This window comes from Ceratotherium simum, chromosome 5, assembly GCF_057802395.1.
Source record: "Ceratotherium simum simum isolate JZ-2026a chromosome 5, ASM5780239v1, whole genome shotgun sequence".
Taxonomy (NCBI): domain Eukaryota; kingdom Metazoa; phylum Chordata; class Mammalia; order Perissodactyla; family Rhinocerotidae; genus Ceratotherium; species Ceratotherium simum.
In genome coordinates this window covers 41,160,559-41,182,768 of record NC_141904.1, presented here as the reverse complement: position 1 = coordinate 41,182,768, position 22,210 = coordinate 41,160,559, and the positions used below count along the sequence as shown (strand labels likewise).

Genomic DNA, 22,210 nt, shown 5'->3' with positions numbered 1-22,210 from the left:
GAAGAACAACTTGTCTGTGCCCATATTTCAGCTCATCTACACTAACACACGTTCTCATGATTTATTCTCTGTGGTGTGACTTTAGGCAAGTCACTCTGCGGTTCAGTTTATTATTATTATTATTGCTGTGCTTGTCTGTGCTAATAACTGGCTCTGTCTGTGACTCACTGTCAATGCTGGTAACTGGAGCTGCAGGGAAGCCAGTGGAGGAAGTTCAGAGGCAGAGAGTAAAAGACAGGAGTGAATCAGGCCTCTGGGTGGCGTCCTGACCTTGGCACACAGTAGGGGCTTAATACATCATTGCTGGGTGAATGAAAGGGAAGTTGTAACTTCCATGAAAGGTCCCACTGTTCCCGAGCACACTGGCAGTACAGTTTTGTAGAAAGTTGCAATCGTTCTCATCTATTTATCAAAGCAAGCCTGCGTTAATAGACTCATTATAAGATCAGCATTTTTCCAAGAATTCCATGCGCATTCGGAACCTTGGAGATTATCCCACTCAGGTGGGGAAACTGAGAGAAGGAAAGAGGCCTGCCTGAGGTTGACAAGTGAGGCAACAGCCAGCCGAGTCACAATGAATTCATTGAGAAATTGGGGTAAAATATTTGGCGGGTTCCGTTGTCTGGCCCAGGCTCCATCCCCGGCTCCGCCTGGCCCCGCCCCAGCCCGTCCTCCGCTGGAGTCTGCAGCCCAGGCGGCGGCGCTCTGGGACGCCCCTCCTCAGCTCAATCTCGCCCAGCCATCGGGTCTCCCACCAGGCCCCCAGCTGATGTTTAGAATTCGTGGCTCAGGCTCCGTCCCCTGGTCGGACTCCGCTCCCACACCGCCTCCAAAGTCGAGGCTCCGCCCCTCTCCGCCCGAACACCGCCATCCCAGTGAGGGACCCTCCCCGAGTTCGCCCACGGGGCCCTGGCTCCGCCCACGGGGCCCTGGCTCCGCCCCCGGCCGGCTTCCTGGATAAGGCTCTGGCTCCACGTCGCCTCCCAGACCCCGCTCCTCCCCCTCCCCACCTCTTTGGCTCTGGTTCCGCCCTCGATCTGCTTTCTGGGCTGTGTTTCGCCACTGATCTGCTTCCCGGGTTATGGATTTGTCCTACTCCGCCTCCGGGTCCTGGCTCCTCCTCCGGGGCACCTCGCATCCTGGCTTCTGGCTCCTCCTCTCTCCGCCTGTATTCTGCCGGGGCCTACCTCTCAGGTCATCGGTCCCGCCCCCCCGGGACTGGCCCCGCCTCCCAGAGTCTGGTTCCCTCCCTTTCAGCCTGGATGTCTCTCTCGCCCCGCCCCCAGGGCCGAGAACCCGTCCCTCTGGGCCCGGCCCCTCCTCCTGGGTTCTAGCTCCGCCCCTCCACGCTTGGACTCCGCCCCTGCTCACCGCCTTGGCAGACTTCTGGAGGCTGCTGCACTGTCCCGAGCCAAGCTTGGCGGGCGGCAGGGGCACTGCGGAGCGTCATGCAGTGCCTGGGGGTCCGGAGGCGGAGCCGCTCCAGAGACCTCTACTTGCAGGAGCAGAGCCTCAAAGTAGCGGCACTCAATGGGCAGAGGCTGGGTAAGGGATGCAGGGAGCACCCGAGATTTGCGGAGACTGGGAAGGCACCTGGGGCAGGACGCAGACTATTTGTTCCTGAGCTCTGGGTCCTGCCCTCGATCCTTCGATTGTTCTTGTTTAGTACTTCTGTGAGTGTGTGACCCAGGGGGCTGTGTTTGCAGGGGTGGCACGTGGGGTAAGTACTGGGGGATTGGTTAGCCCTTCTCATCTACCTCAGCCCCTCCAAAGCTCCTCGCCCCTTGCCACCCCTGACTCCTCCTGTTTATAAATTTACGAGGCACCACTGGATACGTGGCCCGGGGTGTAACTGGTATGACTGTGTAAGCCAATGAGATGATCTGTGAGATGGTGTGTGGTCCAGTGTGATGCTGTGTAAATATGCATGCCTGTATATGACAAGTGTGACAGTGGGTGACCCGGTGTGACCCAGTGGTGATTCTGTCACTCGGTGGCACTTGGAGCCACTGTGCAGCAATGATGGTATGTAATGCTGTGTAACCAAGTGTGTGACATTGTGGCACCAGTGTGACAGTGTGTGATGCAGTGTGATGCTGTGCACTCTGTATGACTGTGGGTGACAGATGTGACAGTGGGTGACCCAGGTGACTGAGTGATTCTTCATTCTGTGTTGTGGTGTGTGTGTTATGTGGATTTTCGGACGCTTCTCCTTGTGGCAGTGTGCCCCTGAGTGGTGGCTGCATAAGGTACTGTTTCCTAGCAATGACCCTGCAGGCAGGCTTCTGAGTCCTGACTCCACCATGTGACTTCCTTGAGCCTCGATTTCCTCATCTGTAAAATGAGAATAATGATAATATCTTCCTCATAGGGTTGTTGGAGGGATTAAATACATGGCTAAGAGTAGTATCTTATTCAAATATTAACTATTATTATTATGGTAGATGCTATTATTATCTTTATGATGATGATGTTCTCGCAGTATGTTGTGTGACTGTGTGACTCCATGTGACAAGGTATGTCACTGTGTGGCTCATTGTCTCTTCGAGGTTATGTGTGGCAGTGTATGACTAGATCTTTGTGTAGTTGTGTATTGCTGTGGGTCATCGGCCCAGTTTGTCTCCATTATGCATCACCCTAGGTACATGGGCCGGACTCCTGGCACCCCCCCTCAGCATCCTATTAGGACCTGGAGCACCCTCCGCACTCCTCCCCATGTGTGCGGCTAGCCTGGGCAGGTTGTTGAGGCTGCAGGGTCAACCCAGGGGCCCCTGAGCTCAGAGATCTCTCTGCACTGCCCTTCCACAGGCAGAGAAGGTACTCCAGCTGAGTGAGTGAGGCTGGGCGAGGGGTGCCCATAGACTTTCTGGGTGCTAAGGTAGGGTGGGTAGCCCAGAAGTCTCAGAAACAAAAGGGTCTCAAATGAGGCTCTGAGATGGAGGTGCCTGCCCAGGTTTCCCACTGGCCCCGAGGACGGTGGCTGTTATCAAGGCCCACCTTGGGACGGAGGTCCGTGTTCCGGAAGCCATGTCGGCAGCCAGGGGACTTATCTCTGCCTGACCGCAGACAGGGCCACAGCCTGGCTCCAGGACAGGATGAACATGTTATCTCCTCACGGTGTTTTCCAGAGCCAGAGGGTGGGGCTTACCTTGTACTTTCTGACCCCCTCCCCCCATTCCCATCTGTGCTGTCAGCAGTGGCTTGCCCTCATGTGTGCCCAGTTTGGGGGTGGGGTGCAGGCAGAGGGTAAGGAGATGTCCCTCCCAGTTGCACCTCAGCCTCAGAAAGGACAATGGAATCCCCAGCAGAGGCTGAGGTGGCTCCTCTGGCAGCCTGGGGAAGAGGTCCCTTCCTCTTCCTGTGAGCCCCACAGACACAGCCAACAGTTTAGGATATCCCGCAGGAGTCCCCTTCTCTTCCACTGGGCGTCCCCTGGGGCTGAAGGGGAACTGCTCACACTAAGGTAGAAGGGTCTCCTGGAAGTGGTGGAGAGACTTGGGACAAAGGTGGGGGAAGGACCTAGAGACAACTCCTCCGACACTGTTCTCACCCAGTGCTGAAGGGGGAACAGAGACACAGAGAGGAAGGCAGTTGCCTAAAGCCATAAGGCAGTGGGTGTTAGTACTAGGCTCTGTCCCCACTGGAGGCAGGAAACTGGGGAGGGATAGAGATGATGTGGGTGGCTGAGACCTGGGGAAGTGGTCCAGAAGGTTCTGTAGGTCCTGTGGGTATATGGGGTAGGCTGGCATGGATAAAGTGGGAGAGGCTATCAGGGGCTGGGGATCTGGGCTCAGAAAAGAAAAGCCTATAGGTCTAGGCACAGGGCCCTCAGACTGGACACACATGGTCCCTAATGGGCACCACTTTGCTGGAGCAGAAGGATAAAGATTGCTGAGGCTACATGTTTTAGTTTTAGTTTTGGTGACAGACGTGAGGTGAGATGGCCAATTGGCTGTGAACAGAGCTGGCTGCTGGACTACAAGTGGTTAGGGTGATATATATATAGATACAGATATTGATATAGATGTATCTGTCTCTCTATTACATTGATGGGTCATTAAGGTGGGGGGGGTCTCTCCTTGATCACAGTTGGTACAGGGTTTGCTTGAAGGTGAAGGCTCCTGGGAAGCCAGGTCTGGTGCCCCTTTGGTGCCTCCTGCTTGGGCCTGGTAGGACAAAGGGCATCGTATCTTTGGCAGCCCATGCCTCAGGCCAGCCTGGGTCTCTGAGAGCAGCAAGTGAGCTGGGCAGGAGGGGGCCAAGCAGCCAGGGTTCTGGTCTTCGCTGTGGGGTGAAAGGGCTGCCCTGTGCCTTAGGACTGCTGTACCCTGAGGGGTCCCAGACCCAGGACACTCAGAGATGGAGCAGGCAGGGAGGAGCAGGGGCATCCCAGCAGGCCAAACACAGGCCACAGTGGGCTCCTCTGTCTTGTCTGGGGGCGAGGATCAGAGACCCGCTCAAGCCAGTCCAAGTCAGGGGTAGGTGCAGTAGGGGTGAGGGTGGCAGGGATGGGCACAGGGTCCCACAGCAACCACAGTGTTGACACCAAGAACTACAACTGCTATTACATCAGGACCTCCCCAGATTCGTGCATCATCTCATTCAACCTTAGCACTTCCCTTTGAGGTAGATGCTATTTTTATCCTCAGTTTACAGACAGGAGAGCAGAGGCCCCGCAACATGAAGTCACTTGCCCACGTCACACAGTTGGTCAGGAGGGGGACCTGAACCCAGGCACAGGTGATTCTGCAGCCCGTGGAGTTGGGGAGCTGCTGGGCTCGTGATGCTCTGGAGTCCATCTCCATCTGTTCTGCCCCTTTTCTTTCCTGCTCTGCCTGATCCTTTGGACCCAGCTTCCTTCAGGTCACTCTGCTCCCTAAGTGTGACCAGGAGGAGCCCACCTCCTTTTTCAGAGCCAGGCCACTTCCTAGGGGTCTGGTCCCCTAAGAACCATGTGATCTTGGATTAGCTGCCCTCCTTTTGTCCATTCAGCTGTGGGTGGCAGGTCACAGTGTATAAAGTGTGGCCTTGAGTGGGCAGGTGTCCTAAGGTTTGCATGGCTTCAGCTGGCAATCAGAGATGACGTCCTGGAGGAGGCAGGACAGGTTGGAGCATGGGTGAAGGAGGGAGAAGTAAACAGAGAGCTGAGGATGAGGCTGGTGAGAAGTGGGCTCTGAGAGGGTCCAGAGGTGGGCGTGGCCAGCGTGGGGCTGGGGGCAGCAGGGACCTGGAGGAGGTGGTATCTTACCAGCTCTGTCTCCTAGGCCTACAGGATGACAAGGACATACAGGCACTGCTAAAGGGCAGCCAGCTCCTGAAGGTGAAGTCCAGCTCATGGCGGAGGGAGCGCTTCTACAAGTTGCAGGAAGACTGCAAGACCATCTGGCAGGAGTCCCGCAAGGTCATGCGGACCGCAGAGTCCCAGATGTGTGAGTGCCCTGGAGCCATGGGTTAGGAGGCTATGTGCTTGGATGGGGAAACTGATGTTGGCTGGGATGGAGGTCAATCATGGACCAGGACCACAGATAGGGAAACTGAGGCCCATCCTGGTGGGGCATAGGTCAGTCATGTGATCAGGACCAGATGGGAAATCGAAGCTTTCCAGAGTCGGGGAGAGGAGTCAGTGAAATCACTGATAGGGAAACTGAGCTCTAGTCTGGGCCGGAGAGGGCAGTCGTGGACCAAGGACCACAGATGGAGATGCTCAAGACTTTCGGGGGTAGAGGTACATAACTATAACCACAGAAGGGGAAAGCCAGGCTGAGAAGTAGGGAGGGAGCTGGACAGCGTTGTCTGAACTCACAGGTATCCGCTCAGTTGTGGGAGGGAGGGAGGTGAGCAGACTAGGACTCCAGGTGTGTGGAGGCCAAGAGCCAGGCCCAAAGTCCGGGGGCAGATAAGGCCCTTCCGGGTAGGAATGATCAGGATGTGAGGTGGGGCCACAGGAGGCAGCTCCTCCCTGGGGCTGAGCCATAGCAGGGATGTTGGGGTGGAGCAGGGCTGGGATACACAGAGGGAGGCCTTGGCTGGGCAGGCCTTACGAGTGTGGGTCAAGGGCTTTCCAGAAGCTTCAGAAAAGGTCCAGGAATTGCAGGCTTGTGCCTGCAAATGGAGAGTGCCCTCTCCAAGGCCTTAGAGAGAAAGCTCTGCTGACTGCTGCCCTTTAGCACAGGAATACCCTAAAAATTCTGTAAAATGGGAGGTTCACTCTACCCCTTTACTTAGTGGGGAAAATGCTATCCAAAAGAACTTTCTGTGTCAATGAAAATGTTCTATATCTGTGCTGTCCGATACGGTAGCCACTAGCCACCTGTGGCCACTGAGCACTTGAAACGTAGCTACTGTGACTGAGGAACTGAGCTCTTAATTTTATTGAATTTTAACTGATTTATATTTATTTATTTTTTTGGTGAGGAAGAGCAGCTCTGAGCTAACATCTATTGCCCATCTTCCTCTCTTTTTTTTTCACATGTGGGATGCTGACACAGCATGGCTTGATGAGCAGTGTGTAGGTCCATGCCTGGGATCTGAACCTGCAAACCCCAGGCCGCCAAAGTGGAGGGCGCGAACTTAACCACTACGCCACCAGGCTGGCCCCTTAACTACTCTATATTTAAATAGCCACATGTGGCTGGTGGCTGCTGTATTGGACAGTGCAGAGAGATCACTGCAGCTGGATTTCATACAGCCCCGACCCCTGGAAATCCCTCACCCATTCACCTCCTCTTGGCTGTGGGGAGCAGGCAGGGTCAGCCCACTGGCAGGTCTGCGGGAAATTAAACCAGACACAGGTGACAAGCCCCAGGTAGGAGGGGGGCAGAAGGAAGGGGAGGGCCAGCCCACTGAGGGTGCCCCAGGAAGGGTCTGTCAGGCCTCAGGACACTGGACAGAAACCTGAGAAGGTATGGCCTGCTGACCTGTGGCAGGGCCAGAGTTGAGGCAGGATGGGAGCAGGGTCGATGGGGAGAGCCGGGCTGGGGCCTTGGGGCTGTGGGCCATGGAAGGTTCCTGAGCGGGGCAGGGCAGGGTCGGAGAGGATGGCGCCTGAAGTGCTCTCAGAAAGCCACCCTCAGAGCGTGTCTACCACGCAGCACAGGCGTGATCCAGACTTTGTCTCTGTCTGTGGCACCAGCCAGGCTCCTTCACAGAGCTCTGCCCTGATATGGGGTTTCCTGTTAGATGCTGGCGGGTGGCGGCACCGTGGGAACGGGGCATCATACACCCTGAGCCCTAGGGATCCCTGGGAGTGTACGGGCCAGCCAGTACATAGTGCCTGGCACTCGGTGGGCGCTGGGTGTGGGGGCAGACAGGAGTAGGAGACTCAGGCCTTTCCAGACCTGCGCTGGTGAGATGAGAACCTCGTACTGGGACGGCTGTGAGCACCAGGGCAGGAAGAGCATCCCAGGCAGTGTGAGCAAAGTACAGAGGCGAGAATGAGGAAGGGGCATGAGTGAGGGGCCTGCACCCTGACAGGAGGAGCTGTAGGGATGCCAGGTCTGGGGTCAGGTGCCAGGTGTGCTCAGGTGAAGACTGTGGGCAGAAGAGGCTCTCTTCCATGTCAGAGACACTGTGACAGGTCTTGGGCTGAGCATGCCTGTTGGCTGCTTCCCTTTTCTGGGCAAGTAAGACTGTTCTCAACTGCGCTCTACCCTCAGGGGAAATGGAGGCCAGGTGAGGGAGGAGTGGAGCAGCCCCCTACCCAGTTGTCTCTGCCTCTGCTCCCTAAGTCTCCCCTGATCCTGCCACCACTAGCCAACTAGTCTTTCCAGAGGCAGACAAGGTATTATCAGCAGAGAAGCCATCTGGACTTTCTCTCTGGTGCGGGTGGAGTGCTGGCCTGGGAGCTCCAGGCTCAAGCTTCCTGTTTTCACTCCCAGCTGGGGTCAGCTGCAGCTGGTGTGGGGCCTGGCGGGACACAGGAGGCTGTGGGCAGAGGGATTAAGCAGGGATCTCCCTGCCCCCTAGATGGCCCAGGGCTCACATATGTCCCACTCCTCAGAGCCCACTGCCCGGGCTGGGCACATGCCACACACATGTGGCCTGTAGTGGCTAGGAGGTCCCTGGGCACTCAGGGTAGGCACCAGGAGGGACAGGTGGGCTTTCAGCCAGAGCTTGTCTAGGACCCAGGATAGATGGATGTGGATGGCTCAAGATGGTGGTGGTGGGGGCAGGGGCAGAGTCTGGACCCTGATGTTGGGTGGCCCAGCATGAGCCTAGCTGGTGCAACTGGCTCCCAGCCAGGCCAGGGAGGGCACATTGGGAGTGAGGGGCAGGCAGGCAGGGCCTTGCTGCCCCCTGAAGCTTGGAAGGCTGGACTGTGACAGGAGGGCCCTCCCCCTGACTCCCAAGGGCAGAATGATGTAATCTCTCAGACCCCAAGGGGCACCCTCCAGTCTGCCTCATGGGGCCCTGGAAGGCAGAGTCTTCCTGCACCCTCCTTGGTGAGGGCCTCCCTGAGGTCAGGACACATACTGACACACGCAGGGCAAGGCGCTGCCTACCCTCTGATACAAGCACTTCTCCTGTCTCTGGCCCTCTGCCCCCAGACCCCAGGGCCAGGGCTGACTGAGGGTGGCTCCAGTCTCCTGAACAGTCAGGAGAGGGGCCTGGAGGCTCTCATGGCTGTCTGAGTGGAGGACAGGTCCAAAGTCAAGTATGGTTGGGATGGTGTGTGGCCTCCTCTCTGTCACAAGCCCCAAGCTCCAGAATGGTCTCTCCCCATCTTTCTCTAAGAGCCCTGCCCTGCCCAGTCCTCTCCCAGGGGCCCTGCTCCCTCCTAGCACAGAAACAGCAGGTCTAGGGTCCCGGGTGCCCTTCTCCGCTAAAGTCAGTCCCTCTTGCTCTGTCACTCCCTGTGTGTTTCCACTCTGCCCACTACAGCTGTGTCTCTCAGTCCTTCTCCACCTCAGTCTGTCTTCCTTCCTCCTTTTAGTTCTGCCTTGTCTGTCCTCCTACTCCTCTCCTTTCTCTCCAGATCAAGGCCTGAGCTCCAGCCCCGGCTCTGTCTCTAAGCTGTGCCCCCTCCATTGTGGCCTTGGCAATGTCAGAAGCAGGGGCTGGCCTCATGCCTCTCTCTGTACCTCCATCCCTTTCTTGCAGTCTCCATCGAGGACATTCAGGAGGTGCGGATGGGGCACCGCACGGAGGGCCTGGAGAAGTTTGCCCATGACGTGCCCGAGGACCGCTGCTTCTCCATTGTCTTTAAGGACCAGCGCAACACCTTAGACCTCATTGCCCCATCGCCAACTGACGCCCAGCACTGGGTGCAGGGTCTGCACAAGATCATCCAGCACTCAGACTCCATGGACCAGCAGCAGAAGCTGCGGCAGTATCCTTTTGGTGGCAGTGGGTCCTGGCCCAGCCTGTGGATACTGGCTGTGGTCGTCCCCAGGGCAACCTGGGTATGGAAGATACATAGCTTGGGCCATTATACCAAAATAGCACAGACTGGGGGTGCTTAAAGAACAGAAATTAATTTTCTCACAGTTCTGGAGGTTGGAAGACCAAGATCAGGGTGTGGCATGGTTGGCTTCTGGGGGGAGCACCTTTCCTGGCTTGTCGACAGCTGCCTTCTCACTTTGTCCTCACATGACAGAAAGAGAGAGAGACAGGTCTCTGGTGTCTCTTCTTATAAGGGCACTAATTCCATCATGAGGGCGCCACCTCATGATCTCATGTAAACCTCCCAAGGCCACATCCCCAAATACCATCATATTGGGGGTTAGGGCCTCAACATATAAATTTTGGGGAAACACAATTCAGTCCATAGCAGAAGGGAAGCAGGGAATGTATTTGGAGCCTTCTTTGGTCTACTCTGATCCAAGGACCAGACAGCTCTGCAGCCCCCTGATGTCCCCTCTTCCCTCTTCTGTAACCAGCATGGACTTGGGAGGCTGAGGAGAGCAGCCTGCTTCAATGGGAGACCTAGTCTTGGACATTGTAATCATGTTTCCTAGAGTTACCTACATTTTTTCTTTCTGGAAATTTGGGAGGCCATGGTAACCCCTGTGCCATTCTTTGGGGAGTGATCAAGTTCTCCCGGGCTTGGTGTACAGCCAGCCTGCAGGCTTAAAACAAATTCACTTCAAAATCTAGGGTCAAAACAACACACCAGTCTATGATTCAAAGTGGTCAGCCTTCTCGTTCACAGGATTAGGGCAGAACCAGCTCCAGCTCTTGTTTTTTGCATGACAGCTTTATTGATATAATTCACATACCATATAATTCACTGACAAAGTGTACAAGTCAATGCTTTTTAGTATATTCACAGAGTTATGCAACCATCACCACAATTAATTTTAGAATATTTTCATCACCCCAAAAAGAAACCCTATAACATTTGTCACTTCCCATTCCCCACAAACTCCCAGCCCTAGACAACCACTGATCTACTTTCTGTTTCTATACATTTGCCTTTTCTGGACATTTCATATAAATGGGATCATACAGTCTTATGTAACTGGCTTCTTTCACTTAGCATCACGTTTTTAAGATTCATCCATGATGTAGCATGTATCAGTACTTCATTCCTTTCTTATTGCCTAATACTATTCCATTGTATGGTTATTCCACATTTTACTTATCCATTCAACAGTTGATGGACATTTGTGTTTCCACTTTTGGGCTTTTGTGAATAATGCTGCTATGAACATTTGTGTATAAGTTTTTGTGTGGACATACGTTTTTATTTCTCTTGAGTATATACTAGAATTTCTGAGTCTTATAGTAACTCTATGTTTAACCTTTTGAGGAACTGCCAAACTGTTTTCCAAAGAGGAAATTTACATTCCCACCAGCAGTGTATGAGGGTTCCAATTTTTCACATTTTTGCTAATACTTATTATTATCTGTCTTTTTAATTATAGCCACCCTTGTGGGTTTGAAGTGCTATCTCATTTTGGGTTGGATTTGCATTTCCTTGATAGCTAATGATGTTGAGCATCTTTACACGTGTTTATTGGCCATTTGTATATCTTCTTTGGAGAACTATCTATTCAGATCCTTTCCCTATTTTTCGTTGTTGTTGTTAAGCTCTTTTTTTTTTTTTGATCTACTTATTTTAATTTTAATTTTTAATTGTGGTAATATACATAACATAGAATTTACCGTTTTAACCATTTTTAAAGTGTATATAGTTCAGTAGTATTAAGTACATTCACATTATCGTGCAACCAATCTCCAGAACTCTTTTTATCTTGTAAAACTGAAACTCTATACCCATTAAACGACTCATTCTGCCACCTCCACTCCCCTAGACCCAATCCCTGGCAACCACCATTCTACTTTCTGTCTCTGTGATTTTGACTACTCTAGGTACCTCATATAAGTGGAATCAGTATTTGTCTTTTTGCGACTGGCTTGTTTCACTTAGTATAATTTCCTCAAGCTTCGTCCATATTGTAGCATATTGCAGGATTTCCTTCCTTTTTATTTTTATTTTATTTTATTTTATTTTTTTTTATTTTTTGTTTATTGCAGTAACATTGGTTTATAACATTGTAAAAATTTCAGGTGTACATCACTGTACTTCTATTTCTGCATAGATTACATCATGTTCACCACCAAAATACTAATTACAACCCATCACCACACACATGTACCGAATTATCCCTTTCACCCTCCTCCCTCCCCCCTTCCCCTCTGGTAACCACCAATCCAATCTCTGTCCCTATGTGTTTGTTTATTGTTGTTATTATCTACTACTTAATGAAGGAAATCATGCGGTATTTGACCTTCTCCCTCTGACTTATTTCACTTTGCATTATACCCTCAATGTCCATCCATGTTGTCACAAATGGCTGGATTTCATCGTTTCTTATGGCTGAGTAGTATTCCATTGTGTATATATACCACAGCTTCTTTATCCATTCGTCCCTTGATGGGCACTTAGGTTGCTTCCAAGTCTTGGCTATTGTGAATAACGCTGCAATGAACACATGGGTGCATGTACCTGTACAAATTGGTGTTTTCAAGTTCTTTGGATAAATACCCAGCAGTGGGATGGCTGGATCATATGGTAGTTCTATCCTTGATTTTTTGAGGAATCTCCATGCTGTTTTCCATAGTGGCTGCACCAGTTTGCACTCCCACCAGCAGTGTATGAGAGTTCCCTTCTCTCCACATCCTCTCCAACACATGTTGTTTCCTGTCTTGTTAATTATAGCCATTCTGACGGGCGTCAGGTGATATCTCATTGTAGTTTTGATTTGCATTTCCCTGATAGTTAATGATTTTGAACATCTTTTCATGTGTCTGTTGGCCATCTGTATATCTTCTTTGGAGAAATGTCTGTTCATGTCCTTTGCCCACTTTTTAATTGGGTTGGTAGTTTTTTTGTTGGTAAGATGCATGAGTTCTTTATATATTTTGGAGATTAAGCCCTTATCAGAAGTATGGTTTGCAAATATCTTCTCCCAATTGTTAGGTTGTCTTTTCGTTTTGTTGATGGTTTCCTTTGCTGTGCAGAAGCTTTTTAGTTTGATGTAGTCCCATTTGTTTATTTTTTCTATTGTTTCTCTTGCCCGGTCAGACGTGGTGTTTGAGAAGATGTTGCTAAGACCGATGTCGAAGAGCGTACTGCCTATGTTTTCTTCCAGAAGTTTCACAGTTTCAGGTCTTACATTCAAGTCTTTAATCCATTTGGAGTTAATTTTTGTGTATGGTGTAAGGTAAGGGTCTACTTTCATTTTTTTGCATATGGCTATCCAGTTTTCCCAACACCATTTGTTGAAGAGACTTTCTTTTCCCCATTGTATGTTCTTGGCTCCTTTGTCAAAGATTAGCTGTCCATAGATGTGTGGGTTTATTTCTGGGCTTTCGATTCTATTCCATTGATCTGTGTGTCTGTTTTTGTGCCAGTACCATGCTGTTTTGGTTACTACAGCTTTGTAGTATATTTTGAAATGAGGGAGTGTGATACCTCCAGCTTTGTTCTTTTTTCTCAGGATTCCTTTAGCTATTCGGGGTCTTTTGTTGTTCCATATAAATTTTAGGATTCTTTGTTCTATTTCTGTGAAAAATGTTGTGGGAACTTGGATAGGGATTGCATTGAATCTATAGATGGCTTTAGGAAGTATGGACATCTTAACTATGTTAATTCTTCCAATCCAAGAGCACGGAATATCTTTCCATTTCTTTGTGTCTTCTTCAATTTCTTTCAGAAATGTTTTATAGTTTTCGGTGTACAGATCTTTCACCTCTTTGGTTAAGTTTATTCCTAGGTATTTTATTCTTTTTGTTGCAATTGTAAATGGGATGGTATTCTTAATTTCTCTTTCTGCTACTTCGTTGTTAGTGTACAGAAATGCAACTGATTTTTGTATGCTGATTTTGTGTCCTGCAACTTTACCATATTCGTTTATTACTTCTAAAAGTTTTCTGGTGGATTCTTTGGGGTTTTCTATATATAAAATCATGTCATCTGCAAATAGTGACAGTTTCACTTCTTCCTTTCCAATTTGGATCCCTTTTATTTCTTTCTCTTGCCTGATTGCTCTGGCTAGGACTTCCAGTACTATGTTAAATAGGAGTGGTGACAGTGGGCATCCTTGTCTGGTTCCTGTTCTTAGAGGGATGGCTTTCAGTTTTTCACCATTGAGGATGATATTAGCTGTGGGTTTCTCATATATGGTCTTTATTATGTTGAGGTACTTTCCTTCTATACCCATTTTATTCAGAGTTTTTATCATAAATGGATGCTGTATCTTGTCAAATGCTTTCTCTGCATCTATTGAGATGATCATGTGATTTTTATTCTTCATTTTATTAATGTGGTGTATTACGTTGATTGATTTGCGAATGTTAAACCATCCCTGCATCCCTGGAATAAATCCCAGTTGATCATGGTGTATAATCTTTTTAACGTATTGTTGTATGCGATTTGCTAGTATTTTATTGAGGATTTTTGCATCGATGTTCATCAGTGATATTGGCCTGTAATTTTCTTTTTTTGTGTTGTCCTTGTCTGGTTTTGGTATCAGGGTAATGTCAGCTTCGTAGAATGAGTTAGGAGCTTCCCCCTCCTCAATTTTTGGAAGAGTTTGAGAAGGATAGGTATTAAGTCTTCTTTGAATGTTTGGTAGAATTCACCAGGGAAGCCATCTGGTCCTGGACTTTTATTTTTGGGGAGGTTTGTGATTACTGTTTCGATCTCCTTACTGGTGATTGGTCTATTCAAATTCTCTACTTCTTCTTGATCCAGTTTTGGAAGGTTGTATGATTCTAAGAATTTATCCATTTCTTCCAGATTGTCGAATTGGTTGGCATATAGCTTTTCATAGTATTCTCTTATAATCTTTTGTATTTCTGAGGTGTCTGTTGTAACCTCTCCTCTTTCATTTCTGATTTTACTTATTTGTGCCTTCTCTCTTTTTTTCTTGGTGAGTCTAGCTAAAGGTTTGTCAATTTTGTTGATCTTTTCAAAGAACCAGCTCCTGGTTTTATTAATTTTTCTATTGTTTTTGGTCTCTATTTCATTTATTTCTGCTCTGATTTTTATTATTTACCTTCTTCTACTGATTTTGGGCTTTGTTTGTTCTTCTTTTACCAGTTCCTTCAGGTGCATTGTTAGATTGTTTATTTGAGATTTTTCTTGTTTGTTGAGATAGGCCTGTATCGCTATAAACTTCCCTCTTAGAACTGCTTTTGCTGTATCCCATAAATTCTGGCATGTCGTATTTTCATTTTCATTTGTCTCCAGGTATTTTTTGATTTCTTCTTTGATTTCTTCGTTAACCCAGTCGTTGTTCAGTAGCATTTTGTTTAATCTCCACGTATTTGTGGCTTTTCTGATTTTCTTCCTATAGTTGATTTCTAGTTTCATACCGTTGTGGTCAGAAAAGATGCTTGGTATTATTTCAATCTTCTTAAATTGATGGAGACTTGTTTTGTGGCCTAATATGTGATCAATCCTGGAGAATGTTCCATGTGCCTTTGAAAAGAACATGTATTCTTCAGTTTTTGGATGGAATGCTCTGTATATATCTACTAGGTCCATCTGTTCTAGTGTGTCGTTTAAGGCCAATGTTTCCTTATTAATCTTCTGTTTGGATGATCTATCCATTGGTGTAAGTGGAGTGTTAAAGTCCCCTACTATTATCGTGTTACTGTCTATTTCTGTTTTTATGTCTGTTAATAATTGCTTTATATATTTAGGTGCACCTACATTGGGTGCGTAGATATTTACAAGTGTTATATCCTCTTGTTGGATTGTTCCCTCGATCATTATGTAATGCCCTTCTTTGTCTCTTTTTACAGTTTTTGTTTTAAAGTCTATTTTGTCTGATATGAGTACTGCTACCCCAGCTTTCTTTTCACTGCCATTTGCGTGGAGTATCTTTTTCCATCCCTTCACTTTCAGTTTGTGAGTCTCTTTAGGTCTGAAGTGTGTCTCTTGTATGCAGCATATATATGGGTCTTGTTTTTTTATCCAATCAGCCACCCTATGCCTTTTAATTGGAGCATTTAGTCCATTGACATTTAAAGTAGCTATTGATAAGTATGTACTTACTGCCATTTTTTAACTTTTCTTTTTTCTCAGTGTTTTAGTAGTCCTTCTCTGTTCCTTTCTTCTTCTATACAGAATTGATGGTCACTTTAGTTTGACCTCTGTCTGAAAGCTGTACTCTTTAACTCCCCTCCTCCCTCCTTTTATGTTTTTGATATCATATCTAACCTCTTTGTTGTGCATTTGTATCCATTACATTCTAATCATGGAAATAGATAATTTTTCCTATTTGTGGTCTTTTCTTTTCCCCTTAAATCAGTCCCTTTAACATTTCTTGTAGCACTGGTTTGTTGGTGACAAACTCCTTTAATTTTTGCTTATCTGGGAAAATTTTGATCTCTCCTTCCATTTTGAATGAGAACCTTGCTGGGTAGAGTATTCTTGGCTGTAAGTTTTTTCCTTTTAGCACTTTAAATATATCGTGCCATTCTCTTCTAGCCTGTAAGGTTTCTGCAGAGAAGTTAGCTGATAGCCTTATGGGGTTTCCTTTGTACGTAACTTGACATTCTCTTGCGGCTTTTAGGATTCTCTCTTTATCTTTAATTCTGGACATTTTGATTATGATGTGTCTTGGTGTGGGCCTCTTTGGGTTTATCTTGTTTGGGGCTCTCTGTGATTCCTGTACCTGGATGTCTGTTTCCTTCCTTAGGTTAGGGAAGTTTTCATCTATTATTTCTTGAAATAGAGTCTCTGACCCCTTGTCTCGCTCTTCTCCTTCCGGGACACCTATAACACGGATGTTAGTGCGCTTGATGTTGTCCCAGAGGTCCCTTAGACTGTCCTCAGTCTTTTTAATTCTTTTCTCTTTTACCTGTTCACCTCAGGTAATTTCTTCTAGTCTTTCGTCCAGCTCACAGATCCATTCTTCTGTATCCTCTACTCTGCTTTTGAGTCCCTCTAATGAATTTTTCATTTCCAGTATTGTATTCTTCATTTCTGATTGGTTCTTTTTTATATCTTCCATTTCTTTGTTGACATTCTCACTGAGTTCATCTATTCTTCTCCCCAGATCAGTGAGCATCCTTAACACTCTTAGTTTGAACTCTCTGTCGGGTAGGTTGCTCATTTCTGTTTCACTTAGTTCCTTTTCTGGGGTTTTGTCCTGTTCCCTTACTTGGAATGTATTCTTTTGTCTCTTCATTTTGCCTCTTTCCCTGTGCTTGTGTCTACGTATTAGGTAGGTCAGCTACATCTCCTGCTCTTGGATAGGTGACCTTATGTAAGTGATGCCTTAGGAGGCTTCCAGTGTGCTTCCCTCAGTTCTCAATGTTCCAGGGGTGATCCCTATGTGGGCTACGTGTATCCTTCTGCTGTGGCCTGTTTGCTCTCCCTGTAGGCGCCCAGGGAGGCTGAGTTATGCTCCTGGCCAGCTGTTGTAATGCTCAGCTGCTTGTAGTTGTTGTGGGCCCTTCAGTCTCTTTATCAGGTGTGGGGATCCCCAGCACAGTTGGCTGCAAGTTCTAATACCACATTTGTGTTGCAGTATTTCTTTTAAGTGAGTAGGCCCCCACCGTGGCAGGTTGTTAGGCTCAGGGCCTTACAATTGCTGTAAGCCTCTAGCCTATTAGGTCTCTTGTCAGCTGTCTGAGGATTGCAGCTGGGTGGGGCTGGCCTCAGGCACAGGAGCACCCAATTGTTTCAGGCTTTGGAAGGTGGGGCAAACCTCCTATGTGGGTCTTTGAGAAGCACAAGTCTTCTGCAGCTGAGAAGCCCTACCGCCTACAGGTCCACACACACAGTCAACACAGTCCTGCCCCGTGTGAGCGCCCCGACCTCCCCAAGCGGACCCAGTCTCTCCAGGGCGGGAGCCCCACACACTCTGCCACCACCCCACACTCTCCACCCGCTCCTTGTGCACACCCTGCCCTGCTCAGTTGCCAGGCTGCAGAGAATCCAGTCACCAATCTATGCAGGCCCACAAGTTGCCTGAGGGCTTGTTGTTGGGTGGGGCCAGTCTCTAGGGTGGGCTGCCTGCCCTGGCTGAGCTGGATTAAATCGGTGCTCTAGCGGGTGGGGCAGATCCTGGGCTAGCAGGCCTCAGGGACAACTCCAATGGCGTCTGTGTCAACACGCCCACACCAGGCCACAACAATGGCCGCCGCCAATGTCCCAGTCCCTGGAGAGGTCTCACCCCTCACCGAGATGCACTCAGGGCCTATTAGGTGAGTCTCTTGTCACCAAAGCACTGTGCACCTTTCTTTCTGGTGATTTTAGGGTGCTTCCTGAAATGGGTGAGTTTGCGCACGGGCCCTTTAAGAGCCAGTTTTAGTTTCTTTGTGCACCGGGTTTTCTGGGGGTGCTCCCCAGTGTTTTAGTAGCAGGCACAGTCAGATATTATGCCGCTGGTCTCGATTGTGCTGGGTCCACAAAATGCCCACAGGGGCGCTCCCCGGCTCAGGGCCCCGTGTCTCCAGGGAGGCTGCGTACCTGTGCGCTGCTCCCGGCGGCCGTGAAGCTGGCGGCTTGTGAAGGCGGCGTTTTTCTTCTCCAGAAGGGAGTCTCTGCCTCTTCTACCTCAGTTAGGATTGTCCGTTGTTGCAGGAGTTCCTCTCATCCAGTTTTCAGTTCTGTCTCAGGGGTAATTTTTCCACGAGTAGTTGTAAATTGGCTGTGTCCACGGGAGGAGGTGAGTTCCGAGTCTGCTTACACCGCCATCTTGACTCCGATTTCCTTCCTTTTTAAGTCTGAACAATATTCATTGTATGTATATACCACATATTGTTTATTCATTCATTCATTAATGGACACTTGGGTTGCTTCCACCTTTTGGCTATTGTGAATAATGCTGCTATGAACGTGAGTATACAAATATCTCTTTGAGTTCCTACTTTCAATTCTTTTGGGTATATACCTAGAAGTGGATCCTAGATCATATGGTAATTTTCTTTTCAACTTTTTGAGGAACAACCATACTGTTTTCCATAGCATCTGCATCATTTTACATTCCTACTAACAGTATGCAAGGTTCTAATTTCTCCACATCCTCACTTGCCTCCACTTGTTATTTTCTGTTTTGTTTTGGTTTTTTTTTGATAGGTATCTTATTGTGGTTTTGATTTGCATTTCTCTAATGATTAACGATGTTGAGCATTTTTTAATGTGCTTTTGTATATCTTCTCCGGAGATTTCTGTTCAGATCCCTGGCCCATTTTTAATTGGGTTATTTGTCTTTTTATTATTCAGTTGTATCTATATATTCTAGATAAAAGTCTCTTGTCAGATACATGTTTTGCAAATAGTTTCTCCCATTTTCTAGGTTCTTTTCTTTTTCTTGGTAGTATTCTTTGAAGCACAAAAGTTTTTAGTTTTGGTGAAGTCTAATTCATCTACTTTTTGCTTTTGTTGCTTGTGTTTTTTGGGTTAAAAAGTCTAAGACTTTGCCTAACCCAAAGTCACAAACATTTACTCTTATATTTTCTTCTAAGAGTTCAATAGTTTTAGCTCTTACACTTAGGTCTTTGACCCATTTTCAGTTAGTTTTTGTGTTTGATGTGATGTGGGGTTCCAACTTCATTTTTTTGCATGTGGATATACAGTTGTTCCAGCATCATTTGTTCAAAAGACTATTCTTTTGTCATTGAATTGTCTTTACACTCTTGTCAAAAATCAATTGACCCTAATATGAGGGTTAATTTTGTGACCCTTAATTCTATTTCATTTATCTATGCATCTATCCTTGCACCAGTACCATAACATTTTGGTTACTGTAACTTTGTAGTAAGTTTTTTTTTTTTTTTTTTTTTTTGGTGAGGAAGATCGACCCTGAGCTAACATCTGTACCCATCTTCCTCTATTTTGTATATGGGACGCCACCACAGCCTGGCTTGATGAGTGGTGTGCAGGTCTGTGCCCAGGATTTGAACCCACGAACTCCAGGCCACCAAAGTAGAGCATGCGAACCCAACCATTATGCCACTGGGCTGGCCCCTGTAGTAAGTTTTGAAATCACTAAGTGTGAGTCCTCCAAATTTGTTGTTTTTTTCCCAAGATTGTTTTGACTATTCTGGGTCCCTTGAATTTCCATTTGAATTTTCGGATCAGCTTGTCAGTTTCTGCAGAGAAGCCAGCATGATTGTGATAGGGATGTGTTGAATCTGTAGGTCAATTTCAACAATATCAAGTTTAACAATATCAAGTCTTCTTATGTGTAAATATGGGGTATCTTTCCATTTATTTAGATCTTCTTTAACTTCTTTAAATAATGTTTTGTGGTTTTCAGAGTGTAAGTTATACATTGAAAAAAAATTTATTCCAAAGTATTTTTATTCATTTTGATGCTATTATATGGATTTATTATTATTATTATTTTGTGAGGAAGATCAGCCCTAAGCTAACATCCACGCCAATCCTCCTCTTTTTGCTGAGGAAGACCGGCTCTGAGCTAACATCTATTGCCAATCCTCTTGCTTCCCCCACCTCCCAAAGTCCCAGTAGATAGTTGTATGTCATAGTTGCACATCCTTCTAGTTGCTGTATGTGGGACGCGGCCCCAGCATGGCCAGAGAAGTGGTGCGTCGGTGTGCACCCGGGATCTGAACCCGGCCCGCCAGCAGCGGAGCACACGCACTTAACCGCTAAGCCACAGGGCCGGCCTAGTTCTCAGAATTTTAAAAAGTTAATATGGTATCATTTATGTTGTTGTTTCCTTTGTGATTTCTTCTAAAAACCTCCTATCATTTTTTAAGTGTGTCCATGAGCTCTCGTTGTCTTTATTCTGAGTTAGTTCTCTATTTTCCGTGGAATGGGGAGCTCCTCCTTCTCTAGTTCTCAAGGTCAAGGCTGAGGGGAGAGAGGCCAGAGGTAAGGGAGAGAAGGGGGCCTAAGTGCCCCAGTTGTGACAACGTGATCCAGGCTTTGTTTTTGCATGTCCCCACCTTCTGATCAGTGGCTTGAAATCTGCTGATTCCTATAAAATAAGCCTCAAGTGCTTTAGTCAAGTTGGCTAACAATTATACATTGAAAACCAGAAGGACATACGTTGCAATGTTAACAGTAGTTATCCCTGGGTGGTAGGACTATGGGGGATTTGTTTGTTTACTTTTCTGCATTTTCTAAATTATCTATAATGAACCCTTTTCTAGTGAGACAAGAAATGTCTTTCAAAATTTGAAAGGGTTCAAAGCCAGCAAATAGGAAAAAGCCCCCTTAATAGGATGTAACATTTCCTCCAAAGAGGCCACCAGCTCTTGTCCCTGGAATGCAGATGTGCAGTAAGTCAGGCCCGCAGGGAGCTGTGGATACACGTAGTCTTGGTCCACATGGGCCCAGGAGTTAACCTTGGGCTTGAACCACGGCTCTGGCTGGGACCTCGGGGGTACCAGGGCTCCTGGGCTTTCCTTACTTCTTGCCCAGCTGGATCCACTCTTGCTTGCGAAAAGCTGACAAAAACAAGGACAACAAGATGAGCTTCAAAGAGCTGCAGAACTTCCTGAAGGAGCTCAACATGCAGGTGGACGACAGCTATGCCCGGAAGATCTTCAGGGTGAGGCAGGAAGTGAGGGCTGGGTCTGCGCGGCACTAGGTCCTTGGCCTGCTCTGAGCCTTGCCCACCTGGCTGTCCTGGCTTTGCAGGAATGTGACCGCTCCCAGACGGACTCCCTGGAGGATGAAGAGATTGAGACCTTCTACAAGATGCTGACCCAGCGGGAAGAGATTGACCACACCTTCGCCGAGGCTGCGGGCTCCAGGGAGACCCTGTCAGTGGATCAGTTGGTGACATTCCTGCAGCACCAGCAGCGGGAGGAGGCGGCGGGGCCTGCACTGGCCCTCTCCCTCATTGAGCGCTACGAGCCCAGTGAGACTGGTGAGGGCCTGGCCAGGGCCTGTGACCTGCAGTCCCAGGGCCCCACTAGGCTGGGAGACCCTGGGAGACTGAAGCCCGAGAGTAGGGAGCTGGAGGGAAGGGGGGGCGCCTCAGAGCCGTGATCAGTGTTTGCCTGTCCCATGACAGCAGGCAGATGGGAGACAGGGCTCCAGCATCACTACCCCTCTCTTGGTTCCTCCTGCAGGGGGTTTTGAGGACACCTCCTCCAGGAAATAGAGAGAGAGAGGAGGCTGGAGAAGCAGATGCTTTTCCGGCTTCTTTATTTGTGCCCATCCCGGGCTCAGCTTTGGGACGTAAGACGGGGCCCTGTTCTGGAAGGGGCTCCAGTGTGGAGGCACAGAGAAGGATGCGATGAGGCCCTGCCATCAAGGGGCCTCACAGTGTGGGGACAGAGGAGGAGGTGACAGGGACGCGCCCTGGGGTAGTCAAAGTCTGGTAAGGAGACTCAAACTTACCCCCTTGCGAGAGCTGTCAAGGACCAGCTCAGGACAGGGAGGCAGGGGGAGTGGAGGCTCCTCCTCCCAGAGCGGTGGCGCAGTGAAGGTCCCCTGGAGGTGGCTGGCTGGCTGAGGGCTCTGACTGGCACCGGCCTCCCCCTCCCAGCCAAGGCGCAGCGGCAGATGACCAAGGACGGCTTCCTCATGTACCTGCTCTCGGCCGACGGCAGCGCCTTCAGCCTGGCGCACCGGCGGGTCTACCAGGACATGGGCCACCCGCTCAGCCACTACCTGGTGTCCTCCTCACACAACACCTACCTGCTGGAAGACCAGCTCACCGGGCCCAGCAGCACCGAGGCCTACATTCGGTGGGGCCCTAGGCCGGGTCAGGGGGGCTTCTGGGGGCGGGGCTTCTGGGGGCGGGGCTCCGGGCAGGCCGGGGCG

At 48.7% G+C, this 22,210-nt stretch overlaps 1 protein-coding gene across 3 annotated transcripts in view; it reads left to right on the top strand.

The window, feature by feature from the left end:
- PLCD1 (phospholipase C delta 1) overlaps positions 1-22,210 on the top strand; it is a 28,761-nt gene that overhangs the window by 3,414 nt on the left and 3,137 nt on the right. Inside the window, exons 1-6 of one of the 3 annotated variants that reach the window (XM_004419503.3) lie at positions 1,417-1,545; positions 5,265-5,429; positions 9,100-9,328; positions 20,858-20,987; positions 21,077-21,308; positions 21,933-22,134. In XM_004419503.3, the coding sequence (XP_004419560.1) occupies positions 1,449-1,545; positions 5,265-5,429; positions 9,100-9,328; positions 20,858-20,987; positions 21,077-21,308; positions 21,933-22,134 (1,055 nt within the window). In that variant the 5' untranslated portion in view covers positions 1,417-1,448. Of the gene's footprint in view, positions 1-1,416; positions 1,546-5,264; positions 5,430-9,099; positions 9,329-17,581; positions 17,668-20,857; positions 20,988-21,076; positions 21,309-21,932; positions 22,135-22,210 lie in introns of those variants that run through there. The other 2 variants (XM_004419504.3, XM_087430718.1) reach the window with 2 other exon arrangements.